Source organism: Pelophylax lessonae (genome assembly GCF_965119305.1).
Source record: "Pelophylax lessonae genome assembly, chromosome: 2".
In the NCBI taxonomy this organism is placed as follows: Eukaryota; Metazoa; Chordata; class Amphibia; order Anura; family Ranidae; genus Pelophylax; species Pelophylax lessonae.
This window is the reverse complement of record NC_138769.1, coordinates 484,891,923-484,915,303: the sequence shown is the minus strand read 5'-3', so window position 1 is coordinate 484,915,303 and position 23,381 is coordinate 484,891,923. Positions and strand designations below refer to the sequence as shown.

Below are 23,381 nucleotides of genomic sequence, written 5' to 3'. Positions count from 1 at the left end.
ACGCCTAATTTATAAAATAAGGTCTGCAGGCATCGACCACAAGGTTTGCTCTTGGACACAAAACTGGTTAAAGGGGCATGTCCAAAGGGTGGTAATAAATAAAACGTACTCGGATTGGTCTGGGGTGGTAAGTGGGGTCCCCCAAGGCTCAGTCCTGGGACCAATTTTGTTCAATTTATTCTTAAATAGCATTGAAGACGGGATCAGTAGCTTGATATCAGTTTTTGCAGATGACATAAAATTAAGTAGGGCAAATACTTCACATAGTGAGGCAGAAATCTTACAGAATGACCTGAACAAAATAGCAGTGGGCAACGACATGGCAAATGAGGTTTAATGTGGAGAAGTGTAAGGTATTGCACAAGGGCACTAAAAACACAAACACCCAATATGCTTTGGGGGGGGACCCCTGGGGGAATCCACAATTGAGAAAGATCTGGAAGTCTTAGTGGAAGATACTTAGTAATAGCATGCAATGTCAAGCTGCAGCTGCCAAAGCCGGTAGAATATTAGCTTGCATAAGGATGTATTCCAGAGATAAATCTATCATCCTAAATTTTCGAACGTCATTCATCCATTCATCTAATGTATCAAGAATTTTTTTCTACGAATATTCTCATCCAAATATTGACACCTGTGTGTCCAGCATAAGACATTTAGTAGCAGCAGCATGCTTTTTGTATCACCTGTCATACTGGGGTTAAAAAAAATTAAAAAAATGAACCCTTTATAGTACAAAAACAGAATATAATCACTACCATAAGGGATTCTTTTATATGTGAAACAGTAAAAGTAATATATTAAAATATATATATATATATACAGTGGGTACGGAAAGTATTCAGACCCCCTTAAATTTTTCACTCTTTGTTATATTGCAGCCATTTGCTAAAATCATTTAGGTTCATTCTTCTTCCTCATGAATGTACACATAGCACCCCATACTGACAGAAAAACACAGAATTGTAGACATTGTTGCAGATTTATTAAAAAAGAAAAACTGAAATATCACATGGTCCTAAGTATTCAGACCCTTTGCTGTGACACTCATATATTTAACTCAGGTGCTTTCCATTTCTTCTGATCATCCTTGAGATGGTTCTACACCTTCATTTGAGTCCAGCTGTGTTTGATTATACTGATTGGACTTGATTAGGAAAGCCACACACCTGTCTATATAAGACCTTCCAGATCACAATGCATGTCAGAGCAAATGAGAATCATGAGGTCAAAGGAACTGCCTGAAGAGCTCAGAGACAGAATTGTGGCAAGGCACAGATCTGGCCAAGGTTACAAAAAGATTTCTGCTGCACTTAAGGTTCCTAAGAGCACAGTGGCCTTCATAATCCTCAAATGGAAGACGTTTGGGACGACCAGAACCCTTCCTAGAGCTGGCCGTCCGGCCAAACTGAGCTATCGGGGGAGAAGAGCCTTAGTGAGAGAGGTAAAGAAGAACCCAAAGATCACTGTGGCTGAGCTCCAGAGATGCAGTCAGGAGATGGGAGAAAGTTGTAGAAAGTCAACCATCACTGCAGCCCTCCACCAGTCGGGGCTGTATGGCAGAGTGGCCCGACGGAAGCCTCTCCTCAGTGTAAGACACATGAAAGCCCGCATGGAGTTTGCTAAAAAAACACCTGAAGGACTGCAAGATGGTGAGAAATAAGATTCTCTGGTCTGATGAGACCAAAATAGAACTTTTTGGCCTTAATTCTAAGCGGTATGTGTGGAGAAAACCAGGCACTGCTCATCACCTGTCTAATACAGTCACAACAGTGAAGCATGGTGGTGGCAGCATCATGCTGTGGGGGTGTTTTTCAGCTGCAGGGACAGGACGACTGGTTGCAATCGAGGGAAAGATGAATGCGGCCAAGTACAGGGATATCCTGGACAAAAACCTTCTCCAGAGTGCTCTGGGCCGAAGGTTTACCTTCCAACAAGACAATGACCCTAAGCACACAGCTAAAATAACGAAGGAGTGGCTTCACAACAACTCCGTGACTGTTCTTGAATGGCCCAGCCAGAGCCCTGACTTAAACCCAATTGAGCATCTCTGGAGAGACCTAAAAATGGCTGTCCACCAACGTTTACCATCCAACCTGACAGAACTGGAGAGGATCTGCAAGGAGGAATGGCAGAGGATCCCCAAATCCAGGTGTGAAAGACTTGTTGCATCTTTCCCAAAAAGACTCCTGGCTGTATTAGATCAAAAGGGGGCTTCTACTAAATACTGAGCAAAGGGTCTGAATACTTAGGACCATGTGATATTTCAGTTTTTCTTTTTTAATAAATCTGCAACAATGTCAACAATTCTGTGTTTTTCTGTCAGTATGGGGTGCTATGTGTACATTCATGAGGAAGAAGAATGAACCTAAATGATTTTAGCAAATGGCTGCAATATAACAAAGAGTGAAAAATTTAAGGGGGTCTGAATACTTTCCGTACATATCCGTACTTTCCGTATATATATATATATATATTTTTTTTTTTTTTCAAACAAACATGTTATATGTACATACGTACACTCCTGCTCTGTGCAATGATTTTGATTCTGATCCTCCTCCTTCTATGATGTCTCCCACTGGCACTTCTGGCTTTTCCGGCCTTCAGAGTGCCCCTATAGCAATCCACAAAGTATGCAGTGGTCACCAACCATTGATCTGTGGACCACTGATCATCCACAAGAAAATTTTGGGGTTTCCCAGGTGTTCTGCTCAAATCAACATTGTGGCGGATGTATACCGCCTAATGTTTCCTGTGTTTTTCCCAATGCTCGCTGACAGTCAATACTGTCAGCACGCATTGACACTCCTCCAATACCTCCTATGAACTCAGAGAGACCTAAAGGTGAAAAAGGAGGAGACTTCCAATGGCAGTGCTGAACAGACTGTGGGAGGGAGCATGGAGCTCCAGTAAATGGCTGGATAAGGAGGTGAGATCCAATGATGAGCTTGTAGAACAAAGCCGTGTGTTGGGGGGGGGGGGGGCGAAGAATTGTGTGTATAAGGTAGCAGGTTGGCAATCACTGCTATAGAGTGCCCCTATAGCAAGGTTAAAAAAATGTCTTCCTTTTACAATCATTCACTTCCTTCTCCTGCCCAGGACTATATGTCCCACGAGTCATTGCTCCTCATATATTCACATTTAAAAGTTCTCAGTCACTTACTGACATGTATAGATGGTGTACTTAGCTGTATATTTGCTGCACTGTTTTTTTATATGTAAACAAAAAATGCATACTGTATGCAGGCTAACTTATCAATTATGAAAATAATTCAAAACTTTTTATAATAGATTGTTGATTAGTTGTTTTAGCCATACTTTTTTTTTCCCTAGTACCATGTGTATACAAACTTGTCTTCTTAGATACAGGGATTGTATTTTCTAGCAGTTTCCTGTAATTTTTATTTACACTTTTCCAGAGGTTTAGGAGACAATGGCAAGAAGCATTAAATCGGGCATCACTAAATGGCAGACCGCAGGCCACATCCGGACCAAGCCACTGTTTCTCCTAGCATTTAGGAGCTGGCTCTCCCCCTCAGCCCAGCCCGCCACGGTCCTGCCATTTAGGAGGCAGCTCTCTCCCCTCAGCCGTCGCCACCGCTGACATCCCCACAGGCTGCAATTGGCATCGGGAGGCAAGACAGCTCTGGACAAGGGCGGAGTAGCCAAGTTAACTTTTCAAGTTAAGCAGCAGGTGATTGGCTGCTAGGCATTACTGGCAACCAGGCACAATCTGATTAACAGGAAAAGTTGTGCAGCTCCTGTGTTTCATTCACAACAGTCCTGCCTCCTGATGTCATCTCTAGACCTGCTGTGCCTGTGTAAGGTAAGACAGCAGAGAGGACAATGCCACTTCTGTGCAGGATGGGGAGGAAGCCGGGGTGAAATAAAGGGGCGATCAATGACAGGAATCTGAAGGAGGAGTTGGGCGATATAAAAGGGGGGCAGTGGACAGGAATGCAAAGGAGTGGGGGGTAATATGAAAGGGGGCTGAGAACAGAATTGTGCAGGGTGGGTGTGGTGATGTATGAAAGAGGGCTGAGAACTGGAATGTAGAAAGGAATACAAGGGGGATATGAAGGGAAGCTAGGACAGGAATGTGGAGGAGGAGGGGGAGAATATAAAGGGGGACTGAGGACAGGGATGTAAAAGGGGGGGGGGGTGACGTGCAGGGGAGACTGAGAATTGTAATGAATTAATGAGATTGTGATGTAAAGGTTAGAGTTCTGGGGTTACGTTTACATCATTGCAACCTGTGTTGTGCATGTAGGCAGCCCATTCATTTCAATGGGCTGCCTTACATGCAGAGAAAAGAAGACCCTATTTTAAATTGTGCTACGCTTAGCAGCTTGGTGCTGCACCAACATGCTGTTGGGCACTCCCAAAAACACGCTGAGTTTGTCGATGCACAGAAGTGCTATTCGTAATCAAACATGCTATTCAGACCTCTGCGAGAATCAAATTTTACTGACTGGACCTCCATGGATTTTAATTCAATACCCCTGCTTTAAATCATGCTGTTGTGTCAAATTTGTTAAAATTTAAACAAAACGTGTAAGTTGTCATTGTTTCTCATATATTATGTTTTTTTTTTTTCTTTTTTTTTTTAAAGAAACTTGTGACACTGACCGTATTGGGACTTTTGGCCACCAACATAATACGCTGTGTACAGAGAAGTAACCAATGGAAATCAGAAGAACTTCTCTTTCAAAGTGCCCTTTTTGTTTGTCCACTGAATGCTAAAGTAAGTTTACTGATTGTTTAATTCACAGAATTTTACCCCTCTAATTATGGCCAGGTATCTTAAAGCTTCTGGTGTTGCTTATCTTTGAAAATTAAATTCTAACTAAAGACAAAACTATTTTTCACTTTCATTCGTTGACGGACACAGCTCCGAAATCTTCTTGACCATTGGGTTATGCTGCAGGAGTGGGACACTTGGCAGGAAAAAGCTTTACCACGTCTATGGGGCAGTCCCAGGGGGTATACAGTAGGGATCGACCGAATATTGGCGAGGGGCGATATGCACTTTCCCCAACATATCGGAATCGGCTCCGGAAGTTACCGATGTTGCCGATATTTTCGTGACGTCATTCTGCTTTCTTTTTTTTTTTCAAATATGATTTTATTGTAAAGGTTGAACCAGATAAACAGTACACTACAGTGTAATGTAACCAAAAACATGCAAATCACCGAGGTAAGTAACAAGTAAGTAGGAAGAAAGCACGCACATACATGCTGTTAGTGCAAAGGTCAGGACAAATACGGAAGCATCAACAGAGGAAAACAAGTGCGTCATATAAGCATCGACAAATACAAATAATCAAGTTTCCGGGGCACTAGGCCCATGTGGAGGTATGCAAGGTTGTTGTGCGCCAGTACCAAATAAGTGGTAGTGACCAATGCAGACTCATCGTCTGCGCAGCATAGTTCCAGTTCAAGGTTCAGAAAGTAAGGCTAAGACAGCAATAGAGAGATAAAAGGGAGAACAGGAAAGAGAAAGAGGAGGACAGACAGAGTGGGGGACAAACACACATCGACAGGGGGGGGCAAGGGGATAGGGAGGGAGGGAGGGGGGGGGGAGGAAGGGGAAAAGAGGGGGAGGTGGGGGGGGAGGGGGGACCGCTCCGCACCGGATCCTGGGGACCACTCCCTCCGCGTATGACTTTCTCGTCCAGATTCAGGAGCCCAACAGAGAAGTTCCCCGTTCTGACAGGACGAAAACCCTCCAGTATCCCCATACCTTCTCATACTTCTCACGCTGGTGGAGCGCTGTGAGGGTCAAATCTTCCAGTCTGTTCACCTCGACCAGCCTCCGCATGCAGTCCCTGATGGTGGGCGATCGGGAGGTCTTCCAGTACTGCGGAATGCAGGATTTAGCCGCACAGAGGACATGGGGCACAATAGAAAGTTTTATATTTCCTCAGAGGGATGCTGGTGCATTGCAAAAGAAAAAATTCCGGCGTGTCCGGGATAGTATGTTCGGTCAGATCTCGTAGTAGGGAGCCCACCGCGGTCCAAAAGTCTCGCAGTTTCGGGCAGGACCAGAATACATGAAGCAGGGTACCCCTGCCTTCCTGACAGCGCCAACAGGTATCAGAGGTCCCCGGAAAAATTTTGCTCAGATGGGAAGGGACCCTGTACCACCTGGTGAGTAACTTATAGTTGGACTCCTGCAGTCTGGTACAGGTCGGCGTCTTTAAAGCTATGGTGCAGATGTTGAGCTTCTGCGTCGGTGAGCGAGAAATCTGGAGATCTTGCTCCCATTTGGAAAGGAAAGGAGGGGTGAAATCCTCCGGCGGGGAGATCAGGAGGTGATAAGCCTGAGACAGCGTATGTGGGAGCATTCCCTCACCCTCACAAAGTACCTCAAAAGGGGTCAATTCCCTGTTGAAGAGGTCAGGTTCCGGGAGGGAGAGGAGAAAGTGGTGTAATTGCACAGCCGGCCAAAAGGTGAGGGCAAAGCGCCCCGTCGGGTCTGAAAGTTCCGCTATGGAGGGCCAGCCACCTGGGCACGTAAAGCGAGACGCCACTCTCTTATCACGGTCAACCAGCGGTTGGAATGTCCGATCTATCAGGCCCGGAGAGAACGCCGGATTCCCCAAAATCGGAAACAGCGGAGAAGTTGCAGAAGAAATAGCAGGGTTAAGGAGTACCGGGGCCAAAACAGAGAGGGTAACCCCAATCGTAGGGTGGGATACCAGAGCGGGTGGCCAGTGCCCCTTACACCAGGGGGCGCCCCCTAGGGGTATCGTAGATTGCGCCAATTCCAGGCCAACCCACAACTTGTATGCGGAGTGCCTGCGCCAGTCGAGAAGGCGACCGAGGTGTGTCGCCAAGTAATATTTGTGCACATCCGGCAGGGCCAGGCCCCCACAGTGCTTGGGTAACGTCAAAAGTGCCCGAGACAAGCGTGGGGCACCCGTGGCCCAGATGAACTGTACAAAGAGAGAGTGCAGCTGTTTAAAAAAGGCAGACGGAAGTTTAATTGGGAGAGCCTGAAGCAGGTACAAAACCTTAGGGAGGACCGTCATCTTCAGCAGGTTGCACCTCCCGAACCAGGAATGAAGGCCGGTTGACCAGGCCTCGAGGAGGCGGCGGACCGTGACGAGCAGTGGGGCGAAGTTGAGCTCGTAAAGCTTTGAGATAACCGGCGCCATGCGGGTGCCCAAGTACGTAAGCGCCCCTTTGGTCCAGCGGAAAGGCAGCGAGGAAGAGATGGCGGCCATTAAGGTCGGGGGGAAAGCGACCCCCAACGCCTCCGACTTACCGAAATTGATCTTCAGGTTAGCATGTGTACCGTATAGCGTCAGCTCCCTGAGAAGGTTAGGCGCAGAGACGACAGGGTTGGTCAAGGAAAACATCATGTTATCTGCGTACGCAGAGACCTTACATTCAAAGTCCCCAACGGTAAGTCCGGTGATGTCCGGATTCGCCCTCACCCTACACAGAAAAGGCTCTAGGGAGAGGGCGAAGAGAAGGGGGGAGAGAGGGCAGCCCTGGCGAGTGCCATTGGAGATCGAGAAGGAGTCTGAAAGGACTCCATTGCACTTCACCTGCGCAGTCGGGTTCGAGTAGAGATGCCCAATCCAGGACAGCATGGTGGCACCGAGGCCCACAGTACGCAAGGTGGACGTCATAAACCTCCAGCTGACCCGGTCGAAGGCCTTTTCGGCATCCGTGTTCAGAAAAACGCAAGGGGTATTAGTGGACCGGGCGACATGAATGAGGTTGAGGACCTTGGTCGTGTTATCACGAGCTTCCCTGGATGGTATAAAGCCGACCTGGTCCAAATGGACTAAACGGGACATGTAAGGTCGAAGTCGATTCGCCAAGATTTTTGCGAACACTTTCAGGTCCACATTTAATAATGAAATCGGGCGATAACTGGCGCAGGCTGAGGGGTCCTTCCCCTCCTTCGGGATGAGGGAGATGTGTGCCCTAAGGGAGTCTCTTGGGAAGGCAGATTCCCCAGATCCTAGAAGGTTGAGCCATTTCACCCAGTGAGGGCCGAGGGTGGGTAGGAAAGTGGTGAAGTAGGGGAGTGTGAAGCTGTCAGGCCCTGGGGCCTTACCCGCCTTACAGGAGCCTAGAGCGCCCTGTAACTCTAGCAGCGTGATCGGGGATTCCAGCGACTCAGTCTTCTGCCGCGAGGGAAGGCAAGTGCGCTGAGGCGATATATTCCTCTAGATGAGACGCGGGGGATACTGAGGGAGGGAGGTTGTATAAGGTGGAAAAAAAGTCGCGAAAGGTCGCAGCGATCTGTTTCGGGAGGGCAACCCGCTGCCCCGTCGGGGACAGAACATGTGGGACGTAGTTAGCCAACCTCTGCGCCCGAATGGAGGATGCCATCACCCGGCCACATTTGTCGCCAGATAGATAGAACTTCTGACGAGCCCTCTGCAAGTCAGCCTTAGCCTTCATAAAGAGAATGTCCTGAACCTTTTGGCGGAGTGCAATCAATTCCAGTTCCAATTCTCTCGAAAAGGATCGCTTATGTCTAATTTCCAGGGCATGGATCTCGTCCAATAGTCGCTCCAGTAGCTGCTGGCGCTGTTTCTTGAGACGGGAGCCGTGCTTAATAAAAAGTCCCCGCACCACTGTCTTGTGGGCCTCCCATATCATGCCTGCGTCACAGACATCCGGGACATTTACCCGAAAGAACTCAGAAAGCTCGCGTTGAATCTCCGCTTGTACCTCGGCGTTCTGGAGGAGCGAGTCGCTCAAACGCCACACCCTGGACCCCATCTCCGATCCCTCAGTCAGGGAGTAGGTCAGGGAGATGGGCGCGTGATCCGAAAAGGTGATGGATCCTACCGAGGTGGACCGTACCGCGTGGAGTTGGCGGTGTGGTACCAAGAAATAATCGATACAGGAGTATGTCTGATGGGGTGGGGAATAGAACGAGTAGTCCCGCTCCCCCCCCATTCTGGAGTCTCCAGACATCCTCCAGCTGTGCACCATGGAGGGCTTTCAAAAACCTATTCCGGTGTCCGTGGGGAATCGAGGACGTCCCCGAGGAGGTATCCACATCGGGCACTAGTGGCAGGTTGAGGTCGCCCCCTAGAATGAGTTGCCCCTCCTGAAACGCGTTCAATTTCTCCAGAACGCCCACAATGAATGAGGCCTGTCCCTCGTTAGGGGGCTTTAGCAGAGAGGAGGATCGAGACTCCCTTAGATTTCGCCACAGAGTTAGTGGCATGGTATGCAAAGGGGTAGAAACGGTTCTTAAGGAGTGGAAGGCGATCGTCCCGAAAGTGGGTCTCCTGAATGAAAGCTACATCCGCCCTGCTGCGGCGAAGTTCATTGAGGAGGACTTTCCGCTTCTCGGGGACGTTGAGCCCCTTGGCGTTCAAAGAAACAATATGAATGGCGTCCATGAGCCCGTACGGAGCGGGGGGTATACACAAACAAGGGGAGGGGGGTAAGAAGGGGCAAAGGTTAGGAGCAGACAAGAACGGGAGTAGGAGGGGAGAGAGAGAATGCAAGAGAAAGAAAGAATAAGAGGAGAGGAGGAGATAGCAAAACTAGAGAGCAGAAATTACTGCACGAGCGCCAGGAGGCACAAAGCCCACCAGGCGTCAACCTACTGGGGGTCGGGGGTTGGAGAGGGACAGACCAGGAAATACAAAAACAGGAAAAATGGAACCCGAGTCCGGCTGTCCGGCCCACCCAGCACTGTGTACGTGTATAGGAGGGAGAGTAGGAGGCGAGGGATACAGGATACAATCATGAGAGACCTATTAGTGAGTATGGTATGTAGGATAGACGTCAGAGACAGAAGTAAGGAAAAGCAGCGTGTCTGGAAGTGGAGGGGGCAGACCGAGGGCCCCACGGGGTAAGTCTAGTACCCACAGCAGCATCTAAGGCATATAATGAAAACAGGTAGTGTAACCACGGCCATCTGCATCTCCGCTAAGTGGCCCACAAAAGACCAGGGGTCAAAGGACCCCCCCCCCGCTCTGGGGCATGCGATAACATCGCAATATAACGGACCGCGACGTCAGTCTTGGCGGGGCCCGGTCCTAGTACCCCCCCGCCTCGGACAGTGGGGGCAGCGGGTGGAGTAATTGCCAGTCAGTGGGGAGCAGCAAGGCCAGTCTATGCAGGTAGGTGAAGCAGGGGCACCTGCGGGGGGGCACATCCCGGACAAAAAGGGGGGGGGGGTACCGACAACAAGCAAACCTGAGTCAAGTGGGCATCTGCAGGGCAAGGTGAAGGAACCAGGGATCAGTTCAGCCAGCCGGTGAGTTGCTTCAGGGCATCAGAGGGGGCACGGGACGAAGGGTAAATACAGTCAAGGTTCTCTATGTGCTTCCGGCGCCCGGGGCCTGGAATTCCGTCTGGAGCATTGAGGACGGGGAGATCCCAGAAAGCCTCCGGAGGAAGGTGGTCTGCGATCCGACGGCCTGGGCAGTAAATGGAGCCAGTTGGGTACCTGGATAGGGTCAGCTTCCAAAAAGGCAAAGAGCGCAGGGAGCTCCGCTCGGGAGCGGAGTGTGAAGGAGGAGTTCGGCTTACGGAAGGTGACAGAAAGCGGGTATCCCCATCTGTAGCTGGCGCCGCTGCGGCGAGCCAGATCCAGCAGAGGTCTCAGCAAGGCCCTCCGGTATAACGTGGCCCTGGAGAGGTCCGGCATCAACTTGAGGGCCGCTCCATCAAAGTCCAGGGTGCCCACATCCCATGCTTTCCGGATGATAAGTTCACGGTGGGCAAACCTATGCAGGCGGCACAGTACGTCACGCGGCCTGTCCGGATCCGAAGAACGCGGGCCCAGTGCTCTGTGCAGGCGGTCAAAGTCCATGCGGGGGGTTAAATCCTCCCCCAATAGCTGCGCAAAGATCGCGGTGACCGTGGCCGGAAGGTCATCAGCACCCGTGGCCTCAGGCAGGCCCTTAATCCGGACATTGTTCCGCCGACTGCGGTCCTCCAGATCCTCCATATGGATCTGCATGGCCATGGTCACCTCCTCCTGGGACCGCAGTGCAGCCTCCACCGAAGCCAGGCGTCCCTCCATAGCCTGTATGGTGGTCTCCCCCGCCGATACCCAATCTGCCACAGTCTGTACCTCAGCCCGGACCGCGGTCACCTCCTGGCGGTGTTTCGCCTCCTGGCGGCCCACGATCGCCTCGATGTCGGCCTTTGTGGGGAGGGCGCGCAACAGGGCGCGGAGTTCAGAGTCTACCTCCACTTGGGCAGTCGGATGTGAAGGGCTGGGTCCCGGGGCTCCAAAGGCAGCCGGAGTGTCCAACAGGATTTCTGAGGCAGCGGTGGAAGCCGGCGATGCTAGAGGAGGACTCGCATCCTGTAGAGGGGGAGAGCGTGCAGCCGCCATGTTGGAGGCGGCGGCGGGAGCCGGTGTGGGAGAAAAGAAGTGCTGAATAGCTCCACGAACCGGGTTCCGGCGGGGTGTATTCGGTGGTCCAGCTGCTCCCCTTGTCCTCCTGCGCCTCGCTGATCTCATCTCGGGCGTCAGCAGTGAACGTCGGCCGGGTAAGGGTCGGACAGGCACGGAGCTCGGGGAAAGCACAACCTCAGCCGTCCATGTCCAGACCACGCCCCCATTCTGCTTTCTTAGGCCGCCTCCCTCGCCTTGGACAGCCTCATCTGGAGTCGGGACTAGTCTCGTGGGAGTGTATTACAGCCATACAGCCACCCACAGCAGTCCGGTGCCAGTCAGCCACCCACACCCACAGGCCCTATACCAGCCAGCCACCCGCAGGCCCTGTACCAGCCAGCCACAGGCATTGTACCAGCCAGCCACCCACAGCCCCTGTGCCAGCCACCCACCCACCACAGGGTGCCAGACAGCCAGCCACCCACAGGCCCTGTACCAGCCAGCCACAGGCCCTATACCAGCCAGCCGCCCACAGCCCTTGTGCCAGCCAGCCACCCACCACAGGGTGCCAACCACCCACCACAGGGTGCCAGCCACCCACCACTGGGTGCCAGACTGCCAGCCACCCACCCACCACAGGGTGCTAGCAAGCCACCCACCCACCACAGGGTGCCAGCCACCCACCCACCACATGGGGCCAGCCAGCCACCCACCACAGGGTGCCAGCAAGCCAGCCACTAAACAAAAATGAACATGTTCAGTACCAGATTTTTGTCAAAAATTGTCTTTATTTTTCAAAACTTTAAATGTACAAAACATCGGCCCATATCGGATGATACTGATATGCGATAGCCAAAATATCGGTATCTGTATCGGCAATGAAAAAACAATATCGGTCGATCCCTAGTATACTCCCATTTCCCGCTATAGGCATTCTGTTTTTTTCTGCCTAGTCAGGAGTAAGGACCTAGTTCCTTACAGGGATCTCTGGTCCTAGCAGTTTTGTCTTTTTTAAACTGATTTTTTTTTTTTTTTTCATTTTTTGCTATTTTCTGTTTCTGTGAGAACTACAATCCACTGCTGGACTGAGCGACGGACTGGATATTCTAGATCCTTATGGTCTCCCCAGTCCGGCCAGCAACCGCGAACCGGCATCCGCTCCACGCTAGGTCAGCCACAACATAGCCCCACTGGATGGGGGCTGGTTGGCGAGAGAAACGTCTCGTGAGGATGCATAGACCTGGTCACGACCTGAGTCGCAGCATGCCTCTGGCCTGCAGCACCCCCATTCCAATCGTGAAGGGGTCTGCCTGGAGTGGCGCCCACCCAGTTTCCATGGTGTGGTAAGTAGTGTCCCCCCCCTTCCACTGGTGGCCTTTTGGGGTGGACATAGGCCCCTCCCTGTGATGATCAGACTCCCGGGTTCCCTTCCTTCCTACATAGCGCCACCCCTCATTTATCGTGGTCTCCCTGTGGACCACCTGCCATTTACCCACACCTAGCCCCCCCCCCAGGGGTGGCCATACATGTTATGTCTGTGTGGGGATGTTAAGCGGGCGATGGGGGGTGGGGGCGCCGCCGGCTACTGAAAACTCGTTTTTTGTGGGGGGGGGGGGGGAATTGTCCTGGGGGGGGCTCCTTCCAGGGCCCCTCCTTACTGCCTATTTGTTTCTGGAGGTCCTCTGGGGGGACCGCGTGTAGCCGCCATTTTGTCATTGATGGCTGCTGTATATATCGGTGGCCATGTTTTTGTAGCCCGGCGGCCATTTTCTTGTTTTCCATTGATATAAAGCGGCGACTATGTTTTGGTAGCCTAAGGGGCAGTGATTCAGCGGTGGACCTCTAGTGTTCTTTTCTGAACTTTCTCTTTCTCTCTGATCGCCGCACGGCGTGCAGCTTTGGCATTCTGCTCTGTACATGAGTCAGTGGTGGAAAGTCCCTGTGGGTGCCAAACGGCCTCCCTCTTTCTGCCATAGCAGCAACTGGGTGCGCTGGGACTTGTGGTGTCGCTTGTGCAGCGGTGGGGGGGGTTAGCAGTATTTTTTTCTTTTTTTTGCTTGTGGTCCCCAGGTTAACCCATAAAGTCCCTAGAGCATGTCTTCCCACCTGACCCCCTCTCACAGGCTGTGGGGCCCACTGGGTCCCAGTCTGCTTTGTCTCCTATGACGGCGGTCCTAGAGTCACTAGTGTCCAAGGTAGACATCCTCCTGCAAAACAGGACGGGCAAAAAATGCCCCCCCCCCCCCCGCCTTTACCTGCATCCTCTGTCTCCTCAGATTCTGAGGTTGATCTGGCCGGCGTGGACATGAGTCACCCTACTGGGTCTGCATCCACGCACCCTGAGTGCTCTGATAGTGAGGATGATTCCTCTTGCACTACGGCCGTGCACAAAAAGGCTTTAGTGGATACACTGATTGTATCGGTATGAGAAACTTTAAAACTGGAAGACGCAGCTGTTGCTGTTGGAACGCTTTCAGGGGTTTTATTCAGACCTATTTACTGTTCCCAGGAAATCCTGGATTTCAAGGCCTTGAGCCGCTTTGTGTGGGTACAAAAATTCTGGATGGAATCTATTTGCACGGTAGTGGTATCCCTTTATCAAGGGGACCTTCTGGCCTCTATCGATATCAAAGACACTTACCTTCATATCCCGATATATGTCGGGCTTCGACGTTTTCTTTGCTTTGCCGTGGGCGAGGAGCATTATCAATTTGTGGCGTTACCCTTTAATCTCGCCTCAGCTCCTCAAGTGTTTACAAAAGTGTTGGTCCCCGTGTTAGCATTGTTGCGACAAGAGGAGGATTTCGGTGCTGGGGTACCTGGAGGATTTTCTTCTACGAGCAGAGTCTCCGACTGCTCTACAGGACAACCTGGACATCACCGTGTGGACCCTGCAGGAGTTCGGGTGGACTCTGAATTTTCAGAAGTCTGCTTTGGACTATGGTTCTGACTCAGGACTTGGCCTCAGCCAGGGTGTTTCAGAAGCTGCAGGATGCCATTCGACTTCTGTTGTCCACCAGTCGTCGTCTCTTCGGACTTGCGTGAGGCTGCTGGGCCTAATAGTGTCTACCTTCGAGGCGGTTCCGTTTGCAGAGTCACATATGAGACCTCTGCAAAGGGAGATTCTTGCCAAGTGGGACAATAATCCCACAGTCTCTGGGCAATCTGATCCTGTTGAGCTGGGGTACGAGAGTGTCCCTGATTTTGGTGCCTTCACTTTCCGGCTCTTCAACAGGGAAAATCCTTCCCCTGTACTGGACGGTGATCACCATGGATGCCAGCCTGTACGGGTGGGGAAGTGTTTTGGGCACGCACTGTGCTCAGTGGGTTCGGACTATGGAGGAGTCCAGGCTACTGATCAACGTACTGGAACTTCAGGTGATCAGACTTTGTCTGGCTCATTGAAGGGTTCGTCTTTAGGGGTCTCTGGGACGGATTCAATCGGACAATGCCACAGCCATGGCATATGTCAATCGTCAAGGGGGCACAAAAGTGTCCTAGCGGCTCAGGAAGTAGCGGGCAGAACGTTTTCGTTCCAGCTCTCTCGGCTGTGTATATTCCAGAGGTGGAAAATTGGCAGGTGGATTACCTGAGTCTACAGGCCTTGGACCAAGGAGAATGGTCACTTCATCTGGAGGGTTTTCATCAGCTGTGTCTCCGGTGGGGAACTACCGAGCTTGATCTGTTGGTCTCTCGTCTCAACAGAAAGGTGCAGAGATTCGTGGCAAGGTGTCAGGATCCTCTAGCCGATGCCACAGACGCACTGGTGGCTCCTTGGGGGCAGTACCGTCTGATATACACCTTTCTCTCCTCTCAAACTTCTGTCAAGTCTTCTGCGAAGGATCCAGGCAGAAGGAATTCCGGTCATCCTTGTGGCCCCAGACTGGCCTCGCCGGTCTTGGTATGCTGACCTGGTACGGCTGGTCGCCGATGTCCCTTGGCGACTACCTCTCAGGTAAGTTCTGTTGGCCCAAGGGCCGATCCTCCATCCTGCTTTACAGTAACTGGCTTTGAAGACTTGGCTGTTGAAAGCCAGGTGCTAAAAGATAGGGGGTTGTCTTACTCAGTGATTCCCACGCTGTTAAAAGCTAGGAAATCTATCTCTAGGAAGATTCACCATCGTGTCTGGAAGTCGTACATTGCGTGGTGTGAGTCTCTGGGGGTTTCTCCCCGTTCCTTTTTGATGGCTCGAATTTTGGCATTCCTCCAAAGAGGTGTGGAACAGCGCCTAGCCTTGGGTACCATCAAGGGCGAGTTTCGGCCTTGGCGATTTTCTTTTCTTTCATCATCCTTTGGCTACGCATTCCTTGGTTCGCACCTTTTGTTCAGGGGGTTGGCCACTTGGTTCCCCCTTTGCGGTCTCCGTTGCCTCGCTGGGACCTCAATTTGGTACTGTCGGTTCTTCAGAAAACCCCTTTTGAAAATATTTGCGAGATTCCCCTGCTTACATTGTCCCAGAAGGTAGCCTTCATGGTGGCGATTACTTCCGCACACAGGGTGTCTGAGCTGGCAGCTTTGTCTTGTGGTTCACAGAGATAAAGTGGTGCTTCACCCCTGTCAGTCGTTCCTTCCTAAGGTTGTCTCTGGTTTCCATTCCATCTGAATGAAGACATTGTGTTGCCTTCCCTGTGTCCTAAGCATCCTAAGGAGATCAGCTCGCAAGAGATTGGCCACGTCTGCTGCGACCATGTCCAGATGGATCAGATAGATGGTAGTGCAGGCCTATTTAATCAAGGGTCAGGTTCCTCCTTTCCCTGTTAAGGCGCAATTTACATGGGAGTTTAGTGCCTCCTGGGCCTTCCGCCATCAGGCATCAGTAATGCAGGTTTGCAAGGCGGCCACCTGGTGTATTTTCAGTTGAGCTTCAGTTGTTTCTGGTTTGAGCTCCATGTTGCCTGGTTGGCCTGGTTTAGCCTTTTTGGGAATTTTTTTTCTGCTCTTTTTTCCACCTCTCATGTTTAACACTGCTTTGAGACATCCCGATGGGTTAGAAGATTCTGGAACTGCGACCGTCAATGAACAAAAGAAAAAATTAGATTTTTGGCTTACCGTAAAATCCATTTCTCTGATGTTCATTGACACAGAGCACCCACCCCTCTATTGAGTTGGGTTATTTTTTTTCTTCAGACACCGCTTGTTACAAAACTGAATGCCTATAGCAGGAAGTTGGAGTATACCCTTTGGGACTTCCCCATAGGCGTGGTAAAGCTTTTTCCTGCTTAGTGTCCTACTCCTGTAGGGGGCAGCATAACCCAGTGGTCAAAAAGATTCTGGAGCTGTGTCTGTCAATGAACAGCAGAGAAAAGGATTTTACTGTAAGACAAAAATCCAGTTTTTTTATGGATGGAGTAGAGAGGGATTGGAACACCTGTCGGGTTTGTATTGCTTTCTGTGCCCCCATTAGGGAGATTCACCCTATCTATTAGTCCTGTTTACCATTCTCACCAAAAGTAAAAGAAAATCCCAAATGTTTGGGCTGTCCCCAAAACAGGAATAGCAGGGATATATTCCAGTGGGGACACTAGTTCTGGTGAACCAGGGATTTCCTTACTTCTGTTTTGGCTATGGGACAGGAAGTGAAGGGAAATCTCCCTAATGGGACATGAAAAAAAAAAGTTTTGCCTCTTTAGAATACAGATTTGTGGAGGTGGATGGCCCTTATCAGTTGTCTGAATGAGGCCTAAGGGACTTTTAGCTGTTAAACTGTATCAACATATTTGGGGGGGGGGGGGGGCTCTATGAGTGTTTACTATGTTACTGGTAAAGAGCAAACTGTAGTAAAAATTGTTGGGGGTAGGGTTGCCACCTCATCCCTTTAAACAAGGACACATTCATTTCAAAGATTCTGAGGCTAATATATTGCACATAAGGCGCTGAGTTAAATTGCCACCTTAATCAGCCACAGAACCTGTGTAATTAATGTGTGTCCTGATTTACAGGGATGAGGTGGCAACCCTAGTTGAGGGCCACTTTTGAAATGTGATTGTAAACTGTTAGAAAAACTAATAGAATTCAGTTAAGGGACATCGATGTAATACTTTTATTTAGCTGGTGAAGGACATAACCGCTACAGTGTCCTAAACAAAACCATGGCACAGAGAAAGGGCTTTTTTACATTTTTAATTTTTGCTATTTTTTATTTTTTTTTTTTTTATTTAATTTGTTTCAAATGCAAAAGGGTATGCCAACATTTGGAACACAATATTACTGTATGTCGTAATTTGCAAAATACACAAGATCACAAAAAAAACTGCAATTGAGTTGTGGCACACAAGAAAGGACTGTTTTTTTATTTTTTATGTGTTTGCTTTACCTAACTTAGCTTAGAGAGAGTAAAACCTAGCTTGTGAAAACGAAAAAAGTATCTCCAACAGAATAGCCCATAACTTTATAGTTCTGGAAGTTCCATAAAAGTGTTTTTTGAATTTTTTTTCTTCTGGTGATAGAAGTATCAGCCAATGTTCTTGGTTGCCAAACCACATCTCAAACTGAGTTTAAGAATCAAACAAGTGTGCCGATTAATCAGGCTTTTTTACTTCTAATCCTGTCTAGTGCTGCTAAGGGTGCTTGACAGGAGCTCTCTCAAGTTAGTGAGTGTCACTTTAGAGAATTTTTATGTATTAACCATGGACTATTTGCTGCCTAGTTTGTGCCCAAGCAAGCAGCAGTTGGTTTAAACTGGTAATGTAGTGTATGTTTATAACATGGCAAACAATGAAATTGGGTATAAATATATGTATCATAAGTCTGATAATTATGGTGCTTTTTATATATACAAATATTAACCCTTTTTAAGTGTATGAATTGTCAAATTGAAATATGTTTGATAATTTGCAGGTGCACTACAACGTAGGTAAAAATTTAGCAGATCGCGGCCAACAAACAGAAGCCATTAAATTCTACAGAGAGGCTGTAAGGTAACATTATGGGTTTTAATTCCTAACAATAGTGACCAATTATATGGAAGACAGCCTTTCTATAAAATATTATACGGTTATGTCTTTCTCTTTTGCATACTTTTTTCATATGAATCACTATGCACTTTGCTGCCAAATTTCACTTTTTTCTCAAGTTAACTGGCTCTATAAAATAGATGAAGTGCAATCAAAACTTAAGCAAGTAAACCATTACAATACCTTAAAATGGATATAAATTTTCTGAAAGGAAGTTTTTTGCATATCCTATAAAGTGAACTTGCCTCAAGCCATAGAATCTAGTGTAGATCATTGCTGCTCTCCTTCTGTAATCTGCATCTGTCATTTCTGACAGTTTTCTCAGACAATCAATAGTGAGCCCAAACCCCCCCCCAGGGCCCAGGTCCCAGCTCTGTGAGGTTCAGTGTGTGATGTCAGATCCCTGCCTCCTGGAAGCAATAAGGACAGCAGATCTGTGTGCTTTGGAGGAGACGAAGCCTGCAGATGAACAGGTACAGTTTATGTACCGCTTATGTGGGAGGATTCGCTTCTTCACAGTGTATCATTTGGGCTAGTCACTTCAGTGGACTTATGTAGGGTTAATTATTACGAAGTGCCTTCACATAATTAGAAATATTGTAAATATCAATTTCAGTGACCGTTTTTAGGGTAGAGTGAATAAATGCTGAAAATATTTATAGTTTGCTGGTTAAAGTGGAACTAAATGTAGTAATATTCACCTGTCCAACAGTCCCCCATAAGCACCAGTGCTGTTCTTTGGGCCTCCTCATTGGCAAGCGTGTGATGATGTCACTCCTGCACATGCACAAGAGACGGTCATGCCAAGACTCAGAGACCGGCCCAGCACTGTAAGGCAAAGCTGCACATGCCCTGCTCAGTTTACAGCACCAGAGAAGACGGGCATTTTATTGCAGAAGAAACATTGCAATTCTTTTCTGCCATAAAAGCCTACCTGCCTACCTTTTTTTTTTAACATCAGAACTTTAGTTCTGCTTTAATATGTATTTGAAACTTCCAGTAAATATTTACCAATAAAAATGCAAAAGTTTTGATTTTAACCCCAAGAAGAAGCTGTCCTATAAAATAATTGTGATGCTTAAAGGTATAAAGTGCTGGCATATAAAAGTGCCTAAACATAGTTGCAGCATCTTTTTATTCCCTCTATATCTGAATGGCAGGCCAATATAAACGGGGAAAGCTCTAGTACATCCAGATGAAGACTGGGATTGTTTTGCTATCTACTGTCCCTATACATACCTATTAGACCATCACTGTAATTAGCTGGCTGGCAAAAAAAGTGCACATTCCTGATTGCCTCACATTGTGTCTATGCCTTCTTACATTACTTAATCACTACTATTGCAGCCCAGATTACATAGAGTAGAACAGGAATGCTTTCAAGGCATCATGGATATGAGCTTTTTTTACCTTTTGTGAGCTTCATTTAAAAAGCAAACCAGACGTGTTCCTGTTCTTGAAATTTAAGTCGTAAAAAAGTTTTGTGCTAGATTTTCCAAATAAATTATATGCGCATTCTGCAAACTGAAGTTAGGCGAACAATTACCTTGTGTGTTTTCCCAAGTAGTGGAATAACGGTTTGTTTCTGTTGAGTCACTTTTTAGTGACCATAGTCATATAGTTAATCGAATATCTGATATTTACAGATTAAATCCAAAGTATGTGCATGCAATGAACAATCTTGGCAACATTTTAAAAGAGAAAGAAGAACTCCATGAGGCAGAGCAGCTGTTGTCACGAGCTGTCTCAATCCAGTAAGTAAATAGGTTGAAATTGATGGCAACTGTGCTTTTTGGTTCTTTATATTCATGTGGCTGGCCTTATTCAATGTATGTCCTTTATATTGTGATTATAGGCCTGATTTTTCAGCTGCATGGATGAATTTAGGCATTGTGCAGAACAGCCTTAAACGGTTTGAGGAAGCTGAAAAAAGCTACTTAACTGCTATCAAATACAGAAAAAAATATCCAGACTGTTACTACAACCTGGGGCGGCTGGTAAGTGTCCCGGTTTTCAGGAAAATTGCTCCTGGTATTTTTAGACATGTTTACTGAAATCAAAAATGTGATTGTTCAGTTCTCTTTATGAATTTGCCATTTTGTGTGTATTTTTATTGGAAGTAGCTAATGTCCATTCTATGCATGGCTTGTGTATTTTATATTCAGGATTTAAAAAATGTTGTAGTTATAACACCTATTACGCAGTACAAAATGCCAGCAGTTTAGGTGGCATTTTACTCAATTCAGATGTATTTTACATGGACAAAGAGGTGAATTTCTGCTTCATAAACTGTGTGAAATGTATATATATCAATGTTGTCTTTAACATAAGACAAAAATTGGGAAAAAAAATGTTTGTACCAAATATGGACCAAACACTCTGGCGGTGCAGATCAAGACCCTAGCAATTGTACTGTGTCTAATAATGAGACTGGCTTATTAAGATGGTCAAATCCCAATTATCAAAAAAAAAAAGTGGTTAATTTACCTTTATAAAATGATAAGATTGGTTTGCTGTATTCCAGAGCCACCATGGCATTCCATTGTTATGGCTGTGCTCCAGCAAATGGGGCTTGGTCCCCTAAATCGTAACAGTACTATTACTAAATAGTATAAGAGCATGAGTTGAACAGTCATTTTTGTAAAATTTAATAATTTTAACAGTATTTGTTTTGCTTCTAAATGAGTCACTATGGTGACTTGTAAATCTGGAAAATGTTTATTTTTTAGAACACCATCACATAGCAAATTAAACAGTGATATTGCAAACTTTTTACAATATCCTCTGTAATGGTTGGTTTTACCTTCATATCTGTTATGTTTGGTTACCACATTAGTTATAGGGATGCAGATCTAAAAATGTCATCCTATCATTTAGGCCCCTTGCACACCTATGCGACCTAAAGGTTGCGTGATTTTACAGCGATTTTGTTGCCGCGATTTTGACTGGACTTGAAGCCATGCCTATGTCTTTAGAGCTCAAAACGCATTAAAATCATCCCAAAGTAGTGCAGGGACTACTTGAAGTAGTTGCGACTTAAAGTCGTACAGATATGAACGGTACTCATTGGAAATCATGGAGTACGACTTGTCATGCGACTTTGCAGTGCTATATCGCAGGACAAGTCGCTCAAGTGTGAAAGGGGTCTAATGCATCTGTCAAGGATTGGGGAGGAGGGAAAGGTGGACAATGCTGTCAGATATAAAGTGTAAAGAGCAGGCATCAAGGTATGTGTGCACAAATCTGCTGTAGTTTGCAGGCCTTGCTGTTGCACCAAATAGCCGGGTTGCTCTGACTGGCAAAGCTCCAACACTTCCTCATAGGGTTGATGTTAGGCCAGTCCAACTCCCACACACTTCTCGTGGACCACCGTGCGCTATGGGGCTTCCCCACTGTCCACGAGGAATGTGCAAAAGGCAGTAAGGGACAATGAAGCTTTACCATTAAAAGTGCTGGAGTTCTTCTTCAGGGTGCAGGACTTAACAAGTTAAGCCGTTTAAAGTTTTATACAATTTCAAAACAAATTTTTGAAATTGTCAAATCTTCCTTATTTCTACGAAGTCTTTGCAAGAGCTGCTTTACTGGGATCTTGCATGTCAAGCACTGTTTATATTATATATACTGATCATTGATGGCTGGACCCTGCTCAAATGTGATGCTAATGTGTGGGTTTAAGGGTACCACAGGGAGGCAATAAATGCAGTTTACCAATTCTTCGATGTGGTGGCTGCGTTCGTTTTCTTTTTTCCCCTTCTGATTTCACCCTGTGATCTGGCCAGTAACACATGTTCCCCGCCTTACACTCGGGATAAAGGAGCAACAGAGACACCTCTGGACAGCAGCATTGTTAGTTTTAGGGGAGTATTGGATGCACTAGCAGATTTAGATACACTAACAAATTGAAGCTAAACTCCAGCTCACACTTTTTAAGCAGTTACAGCAACAATTTTTTTTTCTTTCTTTTGGGATAAAGGTTTTTCTCTGTCGCTCATTGACAGACGTAGTCCTCGTTGATTAATAACAACTCGGGTTATACTGCCCTCTACAGGAGTAGGACTAGACAGGAAAGAAAACGTTCTGGCCACACCCTAGGGGCAGTCCCAGAGGGTATATCCTCTCACTTCCTGCTACAGCAAATCAGTTTTTTTCTGTCTAGTTAGGAGTAAGGACCTAGATGCCTTGCTAGGATCTTCGGTCCTGGCAGGATCTTTTTCTTAGAATTTTTAGACAGCTCTTTTCTCCAGTTTCCTGTGAGATCTTCAAGCAAGTAAGCTGGAACTGGGCGACGGGCTGGATGTTGAGATCCAGTGGTCACCCCAGTTCAGCCTACGAGCGCGTGCAGGCCATAGCTCCGCGCTGGGTCGGCCGTGACATAGTCCCACTGGACAGGGACTGACCCTGCGAGTTAAACGTCTCGCCTGGACGCCAATGACCAACAGAGTCACGGCATCCATATTGGTCGACAGCCCCCCCACCCCGGTGGAGAGGGGTTCTGTCAGGAGTTGGCGCCCCCCTGGTTCCGGTATGGTGAGTAGTATGTTCCCCCTCTCCCCTTGTCGGGTTTATGGTGGACGCGGGCCCCTCTCTGGGATGGTAGGATGGATCTCCCCTCTATCCTATAATAAGTCACAGATCCCCCAATTTGAGTGTGATTTTAGTGAAAAATAACCAGGAGGCTTGGTTTGGGAGCTGACGATCTAAAGTCATTGTAAGACTGTAAGGATGACTGAAGTCAGTGGCAGCACTAAAAGGGCGTTACTATTGAAGTATAAGGTATCCTACCTGTCAGAGGCACACAGGCTGATGCCTATGCCTGAGTACTGCAGTCCAGATCGCCATTCCTCCAGCTTCCACGGGCTGCACAGCACTGTTTTGTGGCACGGACCGCATGCGGCCCGCCAGGGTCCTGTACCGCAGGCCAGGCTTATCACCATCCAGGGTGAAGTTTGTGGGGCCGATGCACTCCCGCAGGCCGCTAGGCCGAATACAGCAGGCCGCTGCTAGCCGCCGCTATCCTAACAGGCCGTCGCCATTTTTTTCTTGCAGATCACACGAGGCCGCCATATTGGCGTAGCCTCATGTCTCCAGCA

The 23,381-nt window shown here is 48.0% G+C and overlaps 1 protein-coding gene across 2 annotated transcripts in view; it reads left to right on the top strand.

The window, feature by feature from the left end:
- TMTC4 (transmembrane O-mannosyltransferase targeting cadherins 4) overlaps nt 1–23,381 on the top strand; it is a 275,325-nt gene that overhangs the window by 142,404 nt on the left and 109,540 nt on the right. For both annotated transcript variants that reach the window (XM_082248518.1, XM_082248519.1), the window contains 4 exons: nt 4,613–4,744; nt 18,176–18,255; nt 19,938–20,045; nt 20,147–20,288. In XM_082248518.1, coding sequence (XP_082104644.1) covers nt 4,613–4,744; nt 18,176–18,255; nt 19,938–20,045; nt 20,147–20,288 — 462 coding nt within the window. The remainder of the gene's footprint in view (nt 1–4,612; nt 4,745–18,175; nt 18,256–19,937; nt 20,046–20,146; nt 20,289–23,381) is intronic.